At 48.9% G+C, this 19,515-nt stretch overlaps 2 protein-coding genes across 2 annotated transcripts; one reads left to right on the top strand and one right to left on the bottom strand.

Annotated features, from left to right (window-relative positions):
* Nucleotides 1-9,386: 9,386 nt before the first annotated feature.
* Nucleotides 9,387-10,580, bottom strand: LOC120665165. The gene has a single exon (XM_039944624.1). It carries the CDS (start codon nucleotides 10,437-10,439, stop codon nucleotides 9,777-9,779), a length of 663 nt encoding a protein of 220 aa, XP_039800558.1. The 5' UTR covers nucleotides 10,440-10,580; the 3' UTR covers nucleotides 9,387-9,776.
* A 6,313-nt stretch (nucleotides 10,581-16,893) lies between these two features.
* LOC120667678 (cytochrome P450 89A9-like) lies at nucleotides 16,894-19,285 on the top strand. Its single transcript, XM_039947705.1, has 4 exons — nucleotides 16,894-17,524; nucleotides 17,602-18,111; nucleotides 18,725-18,876; nucleotides 19,168-19,285. The coding sequence occupies exons 1-4, from the start codon at nucleotides 16,904-16,906 to the stop codon at nucleotides 19,283-19,285; spliced, it is 1,401 nt and encodes a 466-aa protein (XP_039803639.1). The 5' UTR covers nucleotides 16,894-16,903.
* Nucleotides 19,286-19,515: the final 230 nt, after the last annotated feature.

The following is a 19,515-nucleotide window of genomic DNA, read 5'->3' as shown; positions in this document are numbered from 1 at the left end:
TCTCTACTTATGAAAAGGAATGCATGGCTATTCTGGCTGTTGACAAGTGGAGACCATATTTGCAGCATCAGTCATTCTTAATTCGTACAGATCATCGCAGCTTGCTTTATCTTACTGATCAGAGAGTGCATAGTAAGTTACAGCACAAGGCATTACTGAAACTGATGGATTTACAGTTCACCATTGCCTACAAGAAAGGGGTCACCAATAAAGCTGCTGATGCATTGTCTCATTGTCCTGTGACACAATCTATTCTTGCTATATCTACCTGCACACCAGCTTGGGTGGATCATTTGATTCAGGGTTATGCTGATGACCCTGCTACTAAACAACTGCTCACTGAACTGTCCATTTCAAATCAGTCAGTTAAAGGTTATACATTGACTGATGGTATCATTCAGTATAAAGGCCGTGTATGGTTGGGACACTATACTCTTGCTCAACAACATATCATGCAGGCTTTACATAATAGTGGCCTTGGGGTCACTCTGGTTTTCATGGGACTTATCATAGAATCAAGTCTTTGTTTGCTTGGCTAGCAATGAAAAGAGACATCAGAACTTACATTCAGGCCTGTTCTACTTGTCAGCAGGCCAAATCAGAGCGTGTGAAACTACCCTGTCTGCTAGAACCATTACCTCTTCCTACTAAACCATGGAGCATAGTGTGCATGGATTTCATAGAAGGATTGTCCCTCTCTACCAAGCAGAATGTGATTCTGGTAGTTATTGACAAATTCACTAAGTATGCTCACTTTATGGCATTGGCTCATCCATTTACTGCCCTTCAAGTGGCTCAGTTATATCTCAACACGGTCTACAAATTACATGGATTACCAGAGGCCATTATTTCTGATCGGGACAGAATATTTACCAGCTCTGTATGGCAAGAATTGTTTCGTTTGTCTAACACTCAGTTGCTTATGAGCTCATCATACCATCCTCAGACTGATTGTCAGTCCGAAAGGTTAAACCAATGTCTTGAGACATTTCTTCATTGTGCAGTCTACTCCTGTGCTAAACAGTGGTGTAAGTGGTTACCTCTTGCTGAGTTTTGGGACAATACAACATTCCACTCAGCACTGGGCCGTTCTCCATTTGAGGTACTCTATGGACACCCTCCACGCCATTTTGGTATCTCTAATCTTTCTGTTGTGTCTGTGCCTGAGCTGGAAAATTAGTTAAAGGAGCGAGAACTGTTGACTCAGCTGATCCAGCAGCATTTGTCCCGGGCTCAGCAAAGAATGAAGACCCAGGCTGATAAGGGACGCTCTGAGAGGGAGTTCTCTGTTGGTACTATGGTCTATCTCAAATTGCAACCTTATATTTAGACGTCTGTTGCCCAGCGCTCTAATCAGAAATTAGCTTTTCTCTTCTTTGGGCCCTTCAAGATCCTGCAACGTATCAGCAAGGTTGCCTACAAATTAGATCTTCCTGCTGATTGTCGAATTCACCCTGTGGTTCATGTTTCTCAGCTTAAGCTGCATATTCAGTCTCCAGATTCGGTCAGTACTGATCTTTCATCACTGTCCACAGAGTTGTCTTCAGACCTTAGCCCAGTGGCAGTGCTTGACCACCGCTTGGTAAGCAAGGGCAGTAATACATCTTCACAAGTTTTGGTTCGATGGGCTTCATCTCATCCTACACTGACTACTTGGGAATCAGCACACGAGATGATTCAGAGATTTCCAGGTGTTTCAGTTTGAGGGCAAACTGAAATGTAAGAGGGGGGGGGGGGGGGAGTGTTAGGATCCCACCTTACCTCTATCGAGTCATTGGGCTCTTATTGTAATCTGTCTTGGGCCTGGACAGCGAGTAGGCCTTGTTGGGCCGGTTGGCCGGAACGGTGCCGAGTTAGAATAAAACCTCCACCGTTGTAACGAATCGGTTATGATTGAACTGGCATTCTGTCGTCTTCTACCTTCCTTCCTGCTATTCTTCTCTGTTCTTCTATCATTCTTCCATTCCTGAGTCCCAATTCGTGATTCTTTCTTGGCAAGTGTATCTGGACCCAAACAGGTGGGGGCGCGCCTGGAGTCTAGAGATGTTCACCATGAACAATCCCGCGCATACACGATTACTTGACCGTCATGGAGAGGCTGCCGTTGGGGCAGACATCTCCCTCGGTGTCAGGCTGGACGTCCGCCGATACAGGTGGGTGCTCTGTTCGAGCGATAATTAGCATGTTATAGGTGATGCTTTAACAAATCTAATTGTTTCATGTGGCTGGTTGACGAAGTTTAGATAGCAGGTGGTTAATTGGTGTTAATTATTAGTTAAGCACAACAAGCTTATAGTTGACAATAATTACTGTTGCTAGCAGATGATAGATACGGATTAAGATCATCAAGCTTATACTTCTCCATTCTAGAATATAACTATGTTTAGATTTTTCAAAGATAAACATTTTCAAGTTTGACTACAAATAGTAAAATAATTGTAGATGCTAATCTCTATATCTATTTCTATATTATATTTCTAAAGCAAGTAATGTTTTCTTGGTCCGTCAATCGGAATCCTAATCGGAGTCTGGACAAATCAATCCGAATTCTAATCAGAATTTGGACAAATCAATTGGAATGCCAATCAGAACAGGGACAATCAATATCTCGCACAATCACGACACGACCTGTATATGAAGTGAATGAACACAAGGTTGATAGTAATACATAGATCTGTTATATTACCTATAGCAATGCACGGGCACTGTGCTAGTAAAACTAAACACCACAAATAAAGAGAAAGTAACTTCTACTGCTCCATCTGTCCCGCAAAGATTGTTCGTTTAGTCTTCAAATTTTATCCCACAAAGACTGTTCGTTTAGATTGTGGTAAAGTCAATCTAATTAAAACAATATCAAATACCAAGAAATAAGCATTGAGATGGGTAGGGAGCCAATCAAATGTTAAATAGATGTTATTTATCTGATTCCAATGAATGCATTTATTATAGATCTAGGGAACCAAATAAAAGCGCAGTCTCCAATCACCACTACTATAGTTAACTAAAAGTAAAATATGATTATTTTCCACTACTTGTGATATGTCTGAAATTTTCTAAACAGGTAGTTTTTTGTTAAGTAGATGTTATTTATCTGATTCCAATGAATGCATTTATTATAGATCTAGGGAACCAAATAAAAGCGCAGTCTCCAATCACAACTACTATAGTTAACTAAGAGTAAAATATGATCATTTTCTACTACTTGTGATATGTCTGAAATTTTCTAAACTGGTAGTTTTTGTGGAACGTAGTATATTAATCTAATAGCAGACCGACAAGGGACCTATTTGGAACACTAGTCCAGGTCTAATTTTGAGAGCTAATATGTAGCTTTGAATTGGTAGGCTAAAAATTAGGCCAAGATAAGTTGTTTGGATCCATGGGCTAATGTTCACCCTCTCTCTCCCATTTCCACACCTAGGTGTGCATACAGACTCACCTTTTTCTATGGGGGTCCATATAAATTAGTTCCATTAGCACCCCTTGGAGGGGTTAAATATAAATATAAGAGGCTGTAAGTAGACTAAATGCTTAGGTGGAGGAGAGAGAAGATGAGAAAAAAAGAGAGAGGAAAAGCGGGCTGTAAGCTTGCAGTTGCTTTTGACACAAGAACTAAAAAAAATTTGTGGGAAAAATAAGTGGGCTATATTTTAATAACGAATGACTAACTACTATACGAATGGGTTGAGAGGTAGGCTGCAAGAATCCTTGCAGCCAGCAGTCGGCTGCTGTTTAGATCTATGAGGACTAATTTAGAGCTAAAAGGTGAGGCTAAAAATTATCCCATATATCAAACAGAGCGCTAAGGTAAGAAAAACGAAGTATCAAGTTTAAAAGACTATAAATCCTCAAAAAATTAAAAAGAGAATAGCATACGTTTGGGCCTACTCAAGACTCAAGAGGCCTGCCCTCTTTCGGCCGTACCCTACCTTTCTTCTCTTACCGTACCGCACCACACAAGAAACGGCTCAAAAGCTCACAAGTTCAGCCCGTCCACCTGGGCTTCGGCCCTAAGATTTCGTGTAACGACAGGGCTATCTGCATGAGTTTTTTCCCCCCACAGCTGGGACGTCCGACGGCCCAGCCGAATCATCGCCTTTCTCTGACGCGGTGACGCCCCCAAAAGAAGGAAAAAAGAAGCGAGAGATTCTGCTTTCTGAACGAAATAGGAATCCTCAATCCTGCATTGCCATTCAGCAGACCACGCATGCCTTCGACGACCCTCTTGATTGTTGTGTGGTAGCTGGTCGCAACGCTCCACACCAAACAATCCAGGTCGTGATCACCAGCGTATTTGTCCATGGGGCGTAGTATGTAGCGGTCCAAGTTATGGTGGGCGCTGGCTGATAGCCGGTCGACTAGCAACCTACCAGTACCAGCAGCCTTGCATCCAGTAATGTACCTGCCTACTACAGTGGAGTAGCACTGTACTGCTCTGCATAAACGCTGAAAACCCCGCACTCAACAGCGGTGGTCCGTGTGTTCTGACTCCACGGCTGCGTCGTGAGTTCGTCGTAAATGCTCTGTTGTTCTTTCGCAGAAAAAAAAGAAGAAAATCTGTTGCTGCCTGTAGCACGCCAGGATCGATCTAATCATCTCTCTGAACTAGTACTGTATGGTGTAGGCACGCTAGCCACCGATCGGATAAACCCGACCCAACCTACCCACAAAACCCTGATGTGACCAAGTGACGGGTCGGTTACAGGCCGAAAAATTTAATCCGAAATTTAAAAGAATTTGATCTAATCCGAAAATTACACACAAAATTGTGAGCTAATCCGACCCAACTCAAATCCAACCCGATCCGACCATGTCATGGATCGGACATGACTAATATTTTTTTATCCGAAATTCGAAGTGATCTAATCCGAATCCAATCCGATCCGAAAATGATCTGGTCTACTCCACGCATCCCTGTGGCCCCGTCGGTCGTCGGGTCGTGTTTGCCGGATGCTGCCGGGAGCTGATACATCGCTCAGCAGCTCACCAAACGCGAAGCCTACACCTGCGCAACAGAAGCCACGACACGTTACCGGTCGATCCGTATGCACACTCGCTCGCTCGTGGTACCAGGCTGCCACACGCAGCGTACGGTGTACCTGTACGTACCGCTAGGTAGTGCTAGGTAGCGCTAGAAACTTTGACCATTAATTTAGAACCAACTTCAGAACCCTTGCGCTAGGAACACTGAAGAATCTAACGAGGTCTTTAATCGCGTAATCATCGATTAATTACTGTTATTAAATTCGTCACGAAAACTTACACCCATATCTAAAAAAATTTTGTAAATAAATTTCATTTAATATCGATTCATGTAAGATTTTTTTTCGACTTGCGTGACAGAGCCAATAATTCGGAGGAGCAGGATGGATCTGATCAAGCACGCAGCGTACTCTGATGTGTTCAGAAAGCAAGTCGCAGCTAGACCTTAACTACTGCAGCGTTAGGTACACACGCCAGCCGGCGGTGACTGGCGATCCCGATGCATGGGTGATGAGCTCTCGCTGGATCCGATGCCCACAGCACGCATCGGTACGTGGTAGGATTGCATTGCGTACCGGCCAAGATACTGACCGTCCGTGCCCTCAAATATTGCATGGCCGGATGGCCGCCCTATGGCCTATGCGCAGCTACACGCGCACCGGCAGCCGATCGAGAGACGTGACAGCTGGTTGGATGCCGCGCGTGGCCGATGGGGCGATCGCCTCGATCTGGCGCCAGGACCCGGCCCGTCGTAGTCGTAGTACGTGTGCTGGTGCTGGGCCATGCATGCATGTACCCGCAACACTGTACACGGGTAGGTGCGTACGTAACAGGGGGCCGTGCCGGAGGCGGGCGGCGAATTAGCCTACGCGCGCTGCATGCAGCGTACGTGTGATCTGTGAGCTACGTCTCGTACGGTGTACCACTACCGGACTCGAGCTCTTTGCCGAGTGTAGATTCGGCAAATTTCACACAACGATAGTTGTGACGGTGAAGAAGACTTTACCAGATGGAAAGGCACTAGGCAAATTCCTATTCTTTGCTGAGTGCCTAAACTTCTGCACTCGGCAAAAGTCGACATCTTTGCCTTTTGCTTTTGCCTTGTCACTCGGCAAAGTCCTTTTCCAGGATTTTGGGAATTGTCACTTTATCGAGTACCAAGGTAAATAGACTCGGCAAAGTTACTGGTTTTCTTTTTTTTCACGCGTATATGAGACTCACTCATTCAAACATCAACACATAACACAATATATACGTCATAAGCAGTTAATATATCATATATATGGCATACATCACAAACATCGCATAACACAAATATCATATAATCTTCAACTTTAGCCCATAAATGCGAGTCGAACATCCACAAGCACAAGTCTAACATCCACAAGTCCAACATGGCACTAGTACAAAAATCTTTTTTGAGACGGTTAAAAACTATTAACAGAGGCGGTCAACACCAACCGCCTCAGATCTAACATCAGTGTAAATAAAGTAGGCCAAGCCCGCCAAGCCCATCTGGAGCCCGCTGCCCATCCGACCACCGCGTCGGCCGCCGGCCACCGCCCACCTCTGACGCCGCTCACGCCCACCTCTGACGCCGCATCTTCGCTGCCGCCCGCCGCGCAAGGTCGGCCCTCCCAGGTGCGGCGGCCCCCGCTGCCCGCCGCGTCTGGGTCGCCCGCCGCGGCCGCCACCGGCGAGCCGACAAATCTGTGTCGTCCCACCCAGGCGCAGCCGCCGCACGCCGCGCGCTGCCTGCTGGCCATGGAGGTGCGCCATAGAGGGAGGTGCGTCCGCCATGGAGAGGAGAGGGAGGGAGGGAGGGAGGTGCGCCGTCCATGGAGAGGGAGAGGGAGAGGGAGGGAGGTGAGCACGAGGAGGAGGCGCATCTGAGCCCGAGCGGAGGAGGATACAAAGAGATTGGAGGGAGAGAGAGAGAGATTGGAATTAGAGTTTGGTTTAGGTATATGAGTTTTATTGGGCTCGGCCCATTAACTGAGGCTGCTTTCTATAATGTGTCTGCCTCTGAAAATCAGCCCATTAACAGAGGCGGTCACGTTAAAGGTGACCGCTTGTGTTAAACGATTTTGCGAGGCAGTTTCTATAACCGTCTCAGTTAATACGAAATGATCACCTCTTTTAATGTTGGGCATTAACAGAGGCGATTATTTTTTGTGTCCACCTCAGAGCTCATAAAAAAAAGTAGTTGTTAATCAGTTTTTGTAGTAGTGGATTTCCGGTGGTGTGTACAGCCAGGAGGACCGTCAAAAGTGGCTGATTGGGTATCCATGAGCATGGGGGCACGCTAGGTGAAGGCCAGGCACGATACGTACAGCCGCAGCAAGTAGTCCCGCAATAGCCGCGTGAAAAAAAAGGAAAAAGGATCCCATCTTCTTGACGGTGCTGTGCGTGCCTCTCGTACGATCCAGCCCGATATGATAGATACTGGCACGGCCGCCAGAATCCCCAGACTTATAACCCGTACTCATCGGTAGGGTACGCATTAACGGCTTAACGCGTTACAACCGGCCGGCCGGATCGAGGTTAACAGACATTAATCGTCCTAGCTACTAGCTCTAACGAGCTGAGTATGCTCGCTCTCTATGTACGGTGGTGATCGGGTTTGCCAAGGACTACAAGCTGGTAGTATCATATATGCGTTTTGGACGTACGCACGGGCTTAGCACACGCTATGGGAGAAGCTGCAACCGCACGTACTGCAGATATGCGCAGGTTGACACGAAGAAGCGAAGATTTTTTGGTTATGAGATGGCTTGATATAAGCATCAGATGCTGTGGTCAGTGAAGCAGAAAGTGAAAATGCACCAACACGTTCCGATTTCCTTTGATGCATTATATTGGTTACTATTGTGTTGTGTAGATGGACCATTGAATGCTATTAATTGCGCGTGTGTGCACTCGCACGTTCGGTACCGTAGGCGTCCGTGGGTGCAGCTACACGCAGCGCTTGATTTGATCACGTTTAGCTAAAAGCCATATGGCACGTTGACACACCATAGCTAATAGTGGAGTGAAGCCAGAAAAAATATCGGGCCCCACAAGGAGAAAATAAACATCAAGTTTACGCGCTGCAATGCGTAGAGATTTTGGCACGGCAGATATCTGAAGTTGTAGGACCTGCATCAAATAAAAATAGCGCGGGGAAACTCTTGTCCAGCGAGGAGGCAACAAATAAAATACTAGATGGCTATATCGAGGTATAGATGGTCAAATAAGTCGTGTCAGATGGACCGCACGGAAAACAACATTAAAAAACACAACACGAACATGGCACGACACTGTGGGCTTAGTGTGCCATGCAGTATAGTGTGTGGACCGAAACCCAGCAGTGCCGGCACGGGCATGACATAACTAACGGGTTGGCACGATTTTGCCCGTTAGGCCCATAAACATCTCATATAAATATTATCTTCTAAACCCTAATCCACGTCACTTTCTACCTCCAACCAACCACCACCCCTTCTCCTCACTCTCGCAGCCTTCTCTCTTCTCTCGCACGGACGAGAGTTCAACCAGCCGCCCCTTCTCTCTCTCTGAGCGATGTGGCGATCAACACCCACGCCACCCTGGATCCCGGCCACCACCGACGTCTCCCCCATCACCTAAGCTCCGACGGCCACCTCCACGCCTGACCGTCTCTGCCGCAGGCTCGCTCAGCTCCTGCATCTATGCCGCCGCCGACATCGGCTCCCTCCTCGCCTGAGTTCCAACAGCCTTCTGACGCCTAACTGTCACGCCGCCGCCACCACCACCTTGCCCGGCCTCCACGCATCCATGCCGTCGCAGCCGGCAGCTACGTCGCCGGCGTCGAGCTCGGACCGGCACAGAAACATAGGGCCACCATGCCCACTGTGCTGGCGCGGCATGGCCGCGCATGCGTAGTGCCATGCTTAGGCTGTGGTGGTGGTGCGGTCTGCCGGCATGGCACGACACGACTAAATCTCGTGCTAGCCATGTCGTGCCGCAACGTGTCGTGCTATGGCCGTGTCGGGCCGGGTGCACGTTTGGCTATCTATATATTGAGGGTTCCGGGCACTCAGTGATTTAGATCACCACAATAGAAGAATCATTTTTAATGAACTGGGCATCGGTGCAAGAACTTTTGCTCCGCTCCAATTTTTTCAGGCATCATATAGAATTAGATGCATGTTTTAGTGGTACAAGTGATGCTCTAACTTTCTCTCTCCTATTGATACAGTGTGGAGGGTCTTACATAGCTGAGAATCTCGGAATCGGGATTCTCAGCACTGCATGCAGCTACTGAGAAACGGACGGACACTCTGAGACAGTGTTCTCAGTTCTTAAGTACTCCTTCACAAGTTCAGAGCTACACGCACCTCCCAGACGCCGATGGAATAACGAACTCCAGACACCGAGAGTTTCGGAACACGTGAACTGTCCAAGTCCAGTCGCCATCCATCGACGGCAAGATGCATTGCATACAACACCAGTAGCTATAGGCAGCTAGACAACACCAGGTACAAGACGCATGTATACAATATACACCCGGCCATGGCAACACGACGCCACTAAACGACCGGAACGAACAGCTTTATCTCCTTATCTTGCTTCCAAGAACAGTGATGGACACCGGATCGAACACGAACATCCATCACGCACTAACAATTATATTAGCTCCTACAGATCACTTGAATAATTAGGGCGCCCCGACGTGCCCCTATGAACCACTTGCTTGCATCCATGGACAGGGGCCGGACGGCGGACATGCGCTTCGCTCGACAGCGACCGGCGGCGGGATCGGAGCTTATCTACGGGCGCCAGCCGTACACCCAGCCGGCCTGCTCCTGCTGGCCGCTGCAGAACTGCACCATCCACGGGCTCGGGCGGACGCCGAGGCAGAGCACCCTCTTCGTCCTCGTCGGCGGCGGCGCAGGCTTGTCGTAGGCGCCGCAGTACTCCTGGTCGCGGGCTTCGGCGGCGTTGGAGCCGGAGAAGAGCCAGCGGGTGGACGGCGAGGGCTTGACCGACGACGACGAGGACCTGCAGGACTTACCGAAGCCGAGGCGGCGGAAGACGGTGGCGATGAAGCCGACCTTGATCCACCTGAGCCTGCACCCGCTGTACCTGCCGCCGCCGGCCTTGCCGTGGCGCCGGGCGCTGTGGCCGAGCGGCGCGCCGCGGAGGTGGTAGGAGGGCGGCGGGGTGATGACGGGCGCGCCGGCGCCCACGGCCAGCATCATCCGGGAGGAGGAGTAGGCGTCCTTGGGCGTGCCCGGCTGCGACTCCCACACGAAGGGCACGGCGCCGGGCCCCGCGCCGTAGTAGCGGAAGGACGGGTTTCCCAGGGACGACTCCCTGGTGAGCAGGCGCGCGTAGAACTCGCCGTCGTGCGTGATGCGCAGCGGGCTCTGCGGCTTGCTGCGCGGCGTCGCCGCGCCGCCGCCGCCGCCGGCGCTGGGAGCGGGCGGCATCTTCTCCTTGGTCCCGCGATCTCGACCGAGCGCGGCGGCTCCTGCCAGTGGTGGAAGTGGTGTGGTGGACCGGTGGCCGTGGTTGGTAGCAGTCGTCGCGGCGTCGGAATGATGTGGAAGCGCGGCGCGATCCAAGAACTCCTCGGCGAGCGATCCGATGGGGCGGGCGGTTTTATACGCGGGGACGGGGACGGGGACGGGACGGGAGGGAGATCGTGCCGCTCCGGTGGGTCACTTGCGGCTTACGATACAGTGCCGCGCCTTTTCTGAGAGTCGCTGACCGCGGCGCGATGCATTTCTCGCGTAGCGCGAGCAGCTGGGAACAGTGACGTCGGCACGAGCCTACTCTCCTACGAGTCTACGAGATGTGGAAAGGTGAACTGCTGAACTGGATGCTGGAGAATGCCACTGGACTGTGACCAGCAGCACTGGTGAAACTGTTCAGCTACCCAGCTGCAACTACAAGTCCGCTCCATCTTCGGTGAGCTACAGTGACGTGTGGCCGAGAAGTCCTCCTCGGCATCGTTCCGGAGACAGAGGACTGAAGAGAGAGTGAAGCACTGCTCGCTGGACACCACACCAAACAAACAGTCCCGTCATCGTGCTGGTCCTGTCTTGGCGTTTTGCACCGCCGGAAGCACTGTAGCCCCGCGCCGTGCTGAAAGCAAAGCCCAGCAACAACGCCCGTCTATCCCTCCTTGTGCGCGCCCAGATTTCTCAGAGCGGCGGTAAGCAGGGACGGTAGGGAGAACGGAAGGTACAGAAGAGCAGGTACATGAATACTGAATAACAGTTGAATTGAAGAGCGGTTGGTGCTGAATTCTTTGAAAGATACTCAGGCATATGGGTCACATAACATTTATAAACTTTGGAAAAGGTGCTTTTGCCTTTGTTGGTGGTTATGGTCAGAATAAAGAACTAAAGACTGCACAGCCCGTGTATACAATATGATGAAAGGAGAAGCTCCTTGATCTGACCTTGATCTGTTATTCTGGAAGGAGAATTGTTCGCGTTGAAAACGGATAAAACAGAATTTCGGCTGGTGCCGTTCTTGCTGGGTGTTGAGCAGATCTCGGATCTCGCATGTGCTGACAGCCACAAAGACAGATAGGCACTCTCGTTGACTTGGCAAAAAGCATGTACTCCTCGGATCTCGGGGTACAGTTGCAAAATTTAATTTTTTTTGAAGCCTCTCATCTGTATATGCAGATGTAGTATCTGTTCGTACATGTATGGACACCCACACAACACACTCACCACACACGTACAAAACAAACCTACACCAACATGCAGACTACAACCGCGTCCTTTTTTAGATCACCGGAAGACTCCGTAGGCGACGGGCACGTCGCGATACCTTTGTAGTTCCACGCGTGAGAGACAACCACAGGAACATGAAAAGCCGAAAAGGCCAGCGAAACTCTTGAAAAAACTCACAGACCCGACGCCGGCACCGGAGCTCACGCCGCGAAGGAGAGAGAAGTCTGGAGTATCCAATTCCACAAAGACGACGCCATCTCCCCAAAGCACCGTCGGGAAACACAGGAAGAACCCACGAGCTCATCGCCGGTGCCGGAACGAACACCGACGAGGACGAGGAAGAGCCGGGGGAAATTATTCCAAAGCGAAGCCTCTGCCCTGTCCTTGCAGAAGCCGTCGGGAAAACGACGAAGGCTGCCAAAGGCCGACACCGTGCCACCGACGGAACGCAAACCCACCACCATGGACAGGACCGCCACAGCCCCGGCAACGCGCCGGCCGCCAACGCGCCGCCCGCCAGCCGTTGGCCCGCCAGCGGCAGCACAGCGCCGCCACAACCGAGCCCGCACGCCACCCAGCGCCGCAGACCGGCTCGACGCGCTGCCCCACCGACGGACAGACCAGACGGCCGCCAGCGTCAGCCCCGCACCACCGCAACCGCCGTCCCCAGCGACACCAAAAGCTTCACCGGCAAAACGAGCTAGAAGCTAAACACTATAGCTATACAGGTCCCTCACGCCCGATGAGCCGGGCACCCCTACCCGCTCCGCCGGCCGGAGGGCCGCCGTAGGGGAGGGGGCCGACGGATCGACGGAGGGAAAAGCCGCTCGCCTGCTTTTCGCCCGCTCCTCCCTGTAGAAGCGAGAAGGGGAAAGAAGCAGCCGTTGCAAAATTTAATTGGAGGCTAATGTGAAACAAAACCTTGCAGTTGTCAAATACGGCCCAGAAAGGCCCGTGGTTCTGTCTAATATGGCCTGAAGAGATACAAAAATTCGGCCCATCATAATCGATTATCTAATGGCCCGATAAGTTTATTCATCTTACTGCATTCCGCCATTCCGTGAGGCTTATTCATTGCCTCTCGCATGTTTTGAAGGTTGCTTCATTTTGATTTTCCAGTGGCTTGCATGCTTTTTCTTGGGTCGCACACTCACAGTTCTAACATCTACCAATTTTTGAATTGAAAGGTGTATATCTAGTTCAAACCAACAATTTAAGCCTGAGATCACATGAAAATACTATAAATTCCCAAAACAAGATGAAATTCAAACTATAAACGCAGAGAAGTATCAATGTTCATTACTAAAAAATATTTGTAGAAATGCTACGATTTTTTCTAGAGACGGGTCGAAATATAACTTGTTGCTACAATGAAATTGTGGTTACTGTAGCAACCGATCGACCCCCTTGAAATGAATTTTCCTGGACGGATCAACACTCACGCGTCCCTACAAATAGTTTTTAAATTTATTACAAAAATTCATTTTTAATTCAAAAAATTAAATAAATTTTTGATGTGCTTTACTATATGTTTTCATTCAAACAAAATTTAAAAATAAAAATATTATTTGTAGGGGTAGGTGACGTCTCCACCTCCTCTAGAATTTTTGAATGCAGCACCCGGGCGAAAAAAATTCACGGTGGGTGTGGCTGGTGTGGCCCCACGCACTATTTGGCACCCAAGGCCGCGAGTTGTGGCAGCCCCGGCGGAGCGGCTCGTGCGGTGGTGGGGTGCAGCTTCCGCGATACATTTTTTTATTTTTAAATTTATTTCTAGCCTTTGGAAATCCATTTTTAGGGGGCGTGTCGCCCTGGAAGTCATCCCAGAAAATGGTTTTTCACGGGATGGGCATGTTACTCACGTTTACAAATAGTATTTTTAGCTGTGAGAATCAAGATCCGTACACACATAGGTCCTAAAAATGTGTTTTCAACCTCCCCTGCAAACGCTTTTCGTAGTAGTGGTTGGCTCAAGCTAGCAAAAGATTCTTATTATAAATGTGGTTGTTATAATACCCAATATGTGTAGTCTCCAAGATATCCATGCTGTTCAATAGCGCTTGGGTATAGTTATCAATGTCGGCGTATATTGCGAGCCACCATCCTATCCTAAAAAACCATTCTATATCAGTGCAGTTGGTTTTATTGGTCTAGGTCGACTGATCTATAGAATCTTCCCTTTCTTATGGTGGCCACTGGCCAGTTGATTTATATCGGTATATATATGCATATGAGAAAAGCCTGGATTTTTATATTAGCTCTCCGGGCTAGAGGTGGTAATGAGCCATAGCTCTAATGATTTGTTCACAATCTTACTTGGTCGTTAATTTTTTTTAGCTCAACATTGTATAAGATTAGAGTCCGGTCCTTTTAGGACCCGGCCCTTATATTATCTAGACTAAAAATTAAGGCTCTTTACCACCCCTAGTTCCGCTCGTCTGACTAGGCAGTCTACTTAGATTATTGCATTTGATTATAGCTCTGGTACGGTTAAGAAATTATATATACTTGGAAAATTTCTTATTCTGAACATGTTAGTTAATTGATTCGCTTCAAAAGAAGAGCCACTAACATGTGGTTATCCCTCAGATTATTAACATTGAACTAGTATATGTATATGCGAAAGCATATATATATGTACTGCCGGTGCCCTATCAGTTTCACATAATGTTGACTTTTGAAGCCACTTGCATCTGATTATTGTTGAGATTAACTGATTAGCTCTTATATTAGTTCTTATATTGCACTATGGTTGACTATACTAGCCTATCAATCCCTGCAACCGCACGGGCTAATTAAACTAATATTAAAATAATATTTATAACTGAAAATTATAACTACGTACCCATCTTACACCCTCTTTCATCTATTAAATATTCAAACACATGCTCTAATATACATATTTATAATTATCGAGTTGCAATAGATTTCATTTTGCATCAAACCTCCTTGTATGTTTAATGTATATTTAATTGTGCCATTTTTTTGTAAATTGGTATTCTTATCTCTTCCATAATACATGAATATATGGTGACACATACCACGAATAGTATTTTCATACAAAAAATAATATTAATAATATATTGATAACAAAAGAAATAGTAATCTAGAATTTCATTTGGTGCATTTTTATATTTTATTATAATTATATAATTTAGATTTAGAATTAGAGGTTACTTCAACAATAATTAATAATGATATAATTGAATAATTTTTATACAAATTAAGAGGGTTATTTGCATTATTTAAATAATAGCATAGGTGGGTAATTTACATGAAAATTAGGGTGTTACTCTAGATTCTTTTTACAATAGCTGAGGTAATTAGGAAAGATAACATATCCAATGACTATTATAATTAGAGTTGTCGGATTAATGGCTAGATTTCTCTAATTTTTATGAGAATTTCTAGAATTTAATTGCTGGATGTCCACCTAGGGTCGTCCTAGGTGCTTCACGTGGAGGCTCAAATGGAACCTCCAATTAGTAATAGTAAGATTGACAAATTTTGAAAGGATCAAATGTTCAAGCCGGCCTATATTCCATGTAACCAAAAGTGATTTTATATTTCTCTTAGTTAGAGTTTAAGGAGAAAGTGATCATGTGCTAGAAGTGATTAGGGAAAAGTTAGTTTTTTCCACCTCCGAGGCTCTTAATTCATTTGAGAGAACCAGACTTCATATAATCAATCTAGAACCACTTCTCCGTAAAATTTCATATAACTGATCTCCTCCTCGAATCAGCATAGGAGGTGCTCTAGGATCTCAGCCAAAGAGACCCCTACCGACGTTGATGCTCTACAGCTGTGGATTTCACCGCCTTGGCTTCAAACCTGTATTTCAGCTTATCTGTTTTCGACTTTGTCGCGGGCTTTTGAGGGTACCCACAGCCAGGTGGCGGAAAGCTCCCGCCTAATCCCAGAGAGAGAGAGAGTACTCGAGAAGCGCTAAGCGGTTAGGCTGATCTAGTTTGGGAGCAAGAACGCAAGAACACTCGGGTTTAGAGTGGTTCGGGCCGCCGGAGGCCTGGAGCGTAATACCCTACGTCCACTATGAGATGTATTGCACTTAGCAAGAATGAGTCTCTCCTCTGCCCAGCCGGGACTTGAATTGCCCCCTCCTCTAGCGAGCGTCTCCCTTTTATAGACCAAGAGGACACGTATACAGGCGTTCAGACCCCGACAAGTGGGTCTAACGTGGATGTATAGTATACTGCGCAGAAAGCTTCAATAGAGCTACAACGGTTGAGAATCTCTTCTTGGATACGCTTCATCATCCTGTAGACTCTCTGACCGAGGGGAGTCTTTATTTCTCCCATCGGTGAGGCGCCCGTTGGGGCAATGTAGCTTGCGGCGTAGTCTGTCGAGGCTACCATATAGGCGTCATAATGGGCGAAGCCGAGCAGTCGTATCCAACTGGCATAGTAGACTATCATACGCGGCGTGGGCGGCGCTAGCGACTGCACTGTGCGCCTTGGTAACACGCGACCAACAGTACAACCTAGCAAAAACCACCTCGGGCTCTGATGTGGCAGAGCGCACTTCCGCCTACTGCATTGAATGTGGTAGGTAGGCGAGTCTTCTAGTGGAAGCCACGTGGCCCCGCGCGCGTGCCTGCACCTGCGGGCACGTGGCGGCTTCGGACCAGCCCCAGGCGGGGTGTCGGTTCCACCCCAGCTGTTTTGGCTGAGGGCTGCCTCCTCCGGGACACGTGGCGTCACCGGACCTTCCCCAAGCGGGGAGCGGGTCCGAGGCCGTTTGCCGGGAGAGTAGACCTCCGGACCTCAGGGGTCCGGTTGCTCGGCCGTCAGGGCGTAGTTAAAAATAACTACAAGACTCTTATCTAGACACAGCAAGAGAGGCGGTACCCCAGAGTACCGACAGACTTGTTTTAACTTATTCTCTCTCACAAAATACTATTAAACTAGCCAAAAGCAGTCGGTTTTTTTCCGGCACCTTCTCCATCAGCGACGACATGCTGTGACCCTCATCATCATGGGTGTGACCTTTTGGCTTTCGCAATTTGCACCAATCCGAGTGCAATTGACCTAGTTATCTACGCGTCGAACTTGATGGCTCCACTTGAAATAAATTATTTTTTACAGCATCTGCATATATAAATATGTTGGTACGCGAGCACAAAGCAACAAGTAGCTCGTCGATCGCGTGTGATTTGTGAAATGCATGCGCTCAGAAATTCAGCATGCATGGAAGGCAGCTTTGTACATGTCACTTCATCCCTCGTTCTTTCCGTTGCAACCCTGATCATTGCGGTGCTTTGCAATCTCGTCAGGCATCGCAGCCCAAGCAAGTGGCCGGTGATTACCAAGGAGTCCGTTCTCCGCCTCCTGGGCATTCGACTAGGCGACATACCGACGACCGTCATCCTAGACAGCGCCGTCGCGGTGGACGCGCTCGTCCGCCGCGCCGACGCCTTCTCCGACCGCCCCGCCGGCGGCGGCGCCACCACCATCATTTCCAACGGCCGGCTGCAGATCATCACCACCGTGCCGTACGGGCCGCACTGGGTCGCGCTCCGCCGGAACCTCAGCTCCGAGGCGTTCCACCCCGTCCGAGGGCTCGCTCGCGCGGCGCCCCACCGCGCGCGGGCGCTCGCCGCGCTCGTCGATGACATCGCAGCGCGCTCCGCAGACGGCGGCGGCGCCGTGCCCGTCCGGGAGTGCCTGTACGCCGCGCTGTTCGCGCTGAACGCGGCCACGTGCTTCGGCGACGGCGTGGACGGCGAGCTCGTCGAGGCCATGCGCGCCGCGCAACAGGAGTTCCTCCGAATCCTCCCCAGCTTCCGCGTGTTCGCCACGTTCCGGAAGGTCTCTCGTCCAGTCCATGATTGCACGTCCACGTGGCTACATCTTGCCCGTCTAATTCTTCATATGCTTTAGCGCAGGTCGCGAGGCTGCTGTACCGCGATAGATGGAAACAGCTGGTCCACTCTCGCCGGAGGCAGGAAGAGATGTATCTCCCGTTGATCAGAGCACGCCAGGAGAGGCGAGGCACGACGACGACGTTGGCGTACGTGGACACTCTCCTGGACCTCGAGGTCCCCGACGAAGGCGACCCGCGCCGGCGGCGGAAGCTCTCCGACGGCGAGATGGTGGGGCTCGTGTCGGAGTACCTCGGCGCGGCGACGGGGACGGTCCTCGCCCTGCTGGAGTGGACGCTGGCGAACCTCGTGCTGCGGCCGGGCATCCAGAGCCGGCTGCGGCGCGAGGTCGAGGCGGCCGGCGGCGGGGCGTGCGCGTACCTGCGGGCGGTGGTGATGGAGTCGCTGCGGCGGCACCCGCCGGTGCCTTCGGTGCAGCGTCACATGAGCCGCGACGTGGTGGTCGGCGGCACGCCGGTCACGCGGGGCACCCTGGTCAACTTCTCCCTGGAGGAAATCGGCAGAGATGGCAAGGTACGAAAAAAATAGCGCCATCGCATGCAAAACATGCGTAAGCCCCCCAAAGTCAGCTATTTCGTTCCAGTTCGTAAAATGTAGTTTGCTGATGATGGGAGCAACTCTACGAAATCACATTTTAAATTTGTGAACCCCTTCTCTGAATAGGATCGAAGAACACCCTTCTTATTCGAGCATAAAAAATAACTAGGGTTTTAAGTTATTAAGTACATATCCCCACACATGTTTATTGGCAAATGGCAAGGTGGGCAGGTATAGGAATTTAATTACAGGTCAATAGTCCTCACTTAACATTATCATTGTCTGAAAGAACTGGTAACATAATCAAGCACCAGAGAGGCTCAGCCAACTACTACATAGTTTGAATGACTTGACATGGACTTCAGTTCAGAAACTCAATAGTCTGCCGTCTCCAACAAACCAAAGCCAACTGATCTTTAAAAATACTTAAAAACTTAAGTTAAAATTAAGATAAGATTAAAAGGTACTCAACAAAAATTATTTTGTTAGGGGGGGGGGTCCGCCACTGGAGGACAGAAACCAAAACACTTTACTGTATGGGTTTATAATGAGGTTTCATCTAATTAAATAATGAGTTGTAAAAAAATAGATATGGACGTCTCCTGAAGAGTTCATTCCGGACCGGTTCATGCCCGGCGGGGAAGGGGAAAGCGTGCGGCTGACCATCGGCGGGGGCAAGGAGGCAGCGAAGGTGATGATGATGCCGTTTGGGGCCGGCCGGAGGATATGCCCTGGGATGGGGTATGCGATGATCCATATAGAGTACTTCCTCGCCCATCTGATCACGGCCTTCGAATGGCATCCCGTCGATGGGGGAGCGGTCGATCTGATAGCGGACCATGGCTTCTTCACCACCATGCTCCGTCCGCTCCGTGCACGGGTAGTGCCAAGGGTTAAGCAAGCATGATGTCGCTTACTGTATTTTAATTAATTTTGTAATATCTTTGATAAGACTAGAGACAATACGTGTTTCTGTAGCTTTTGAATTGCTCGCGGTGCCATGACACCGCCATTCCGCCAAATACCCTGCAGGTTTATCCAGACAGACACCTCGCTGGTGGGGTGCGATTTGTCATCGCTTGAGGTGATGGTTGGTAACCCCCTCGGGCCGGACGGCGTTTTGGGCCGCATCTACATTACTACTAAATAACAGATGCATGCATGCATGTGAAGACAAATTGATAACATCATTCACATACAAAGATGAGTTCATACTAAAAATTCTATAAATCTTAAACCGTGTATCCAAATTAAATTTCACATTGCATCATCATCTTTCTTATTACAAGATTTGCAAAACAAGATCGCACGTACCTATGTTTGCACGATATTTTTATAAAAATTTTAATACTAAATAATATTTTAGATACTGGAAACAAA

The sequence above is a fragment of the Panicum virgatum genome, chromosome 3N (genome assembly GCF_016808335.1).
Source record: "Panicum virgatum strain AP13 chromosome 3N, P.virgatum_v5, whole genome shotgun sequence".
Classification (NCBI taxonomy): domain Eukaryota; kingdom Viridiplantae; phylum Streptophyta; class Magnoliopsida; order Poales; family Poaceae; genus Panicum; species Panicum virgatum.
The sequence above is the reverse complement of the archived record's forward strand: the minus strand, read 5'-3'. Positions and strand labels throughout refer to the sequence as shown.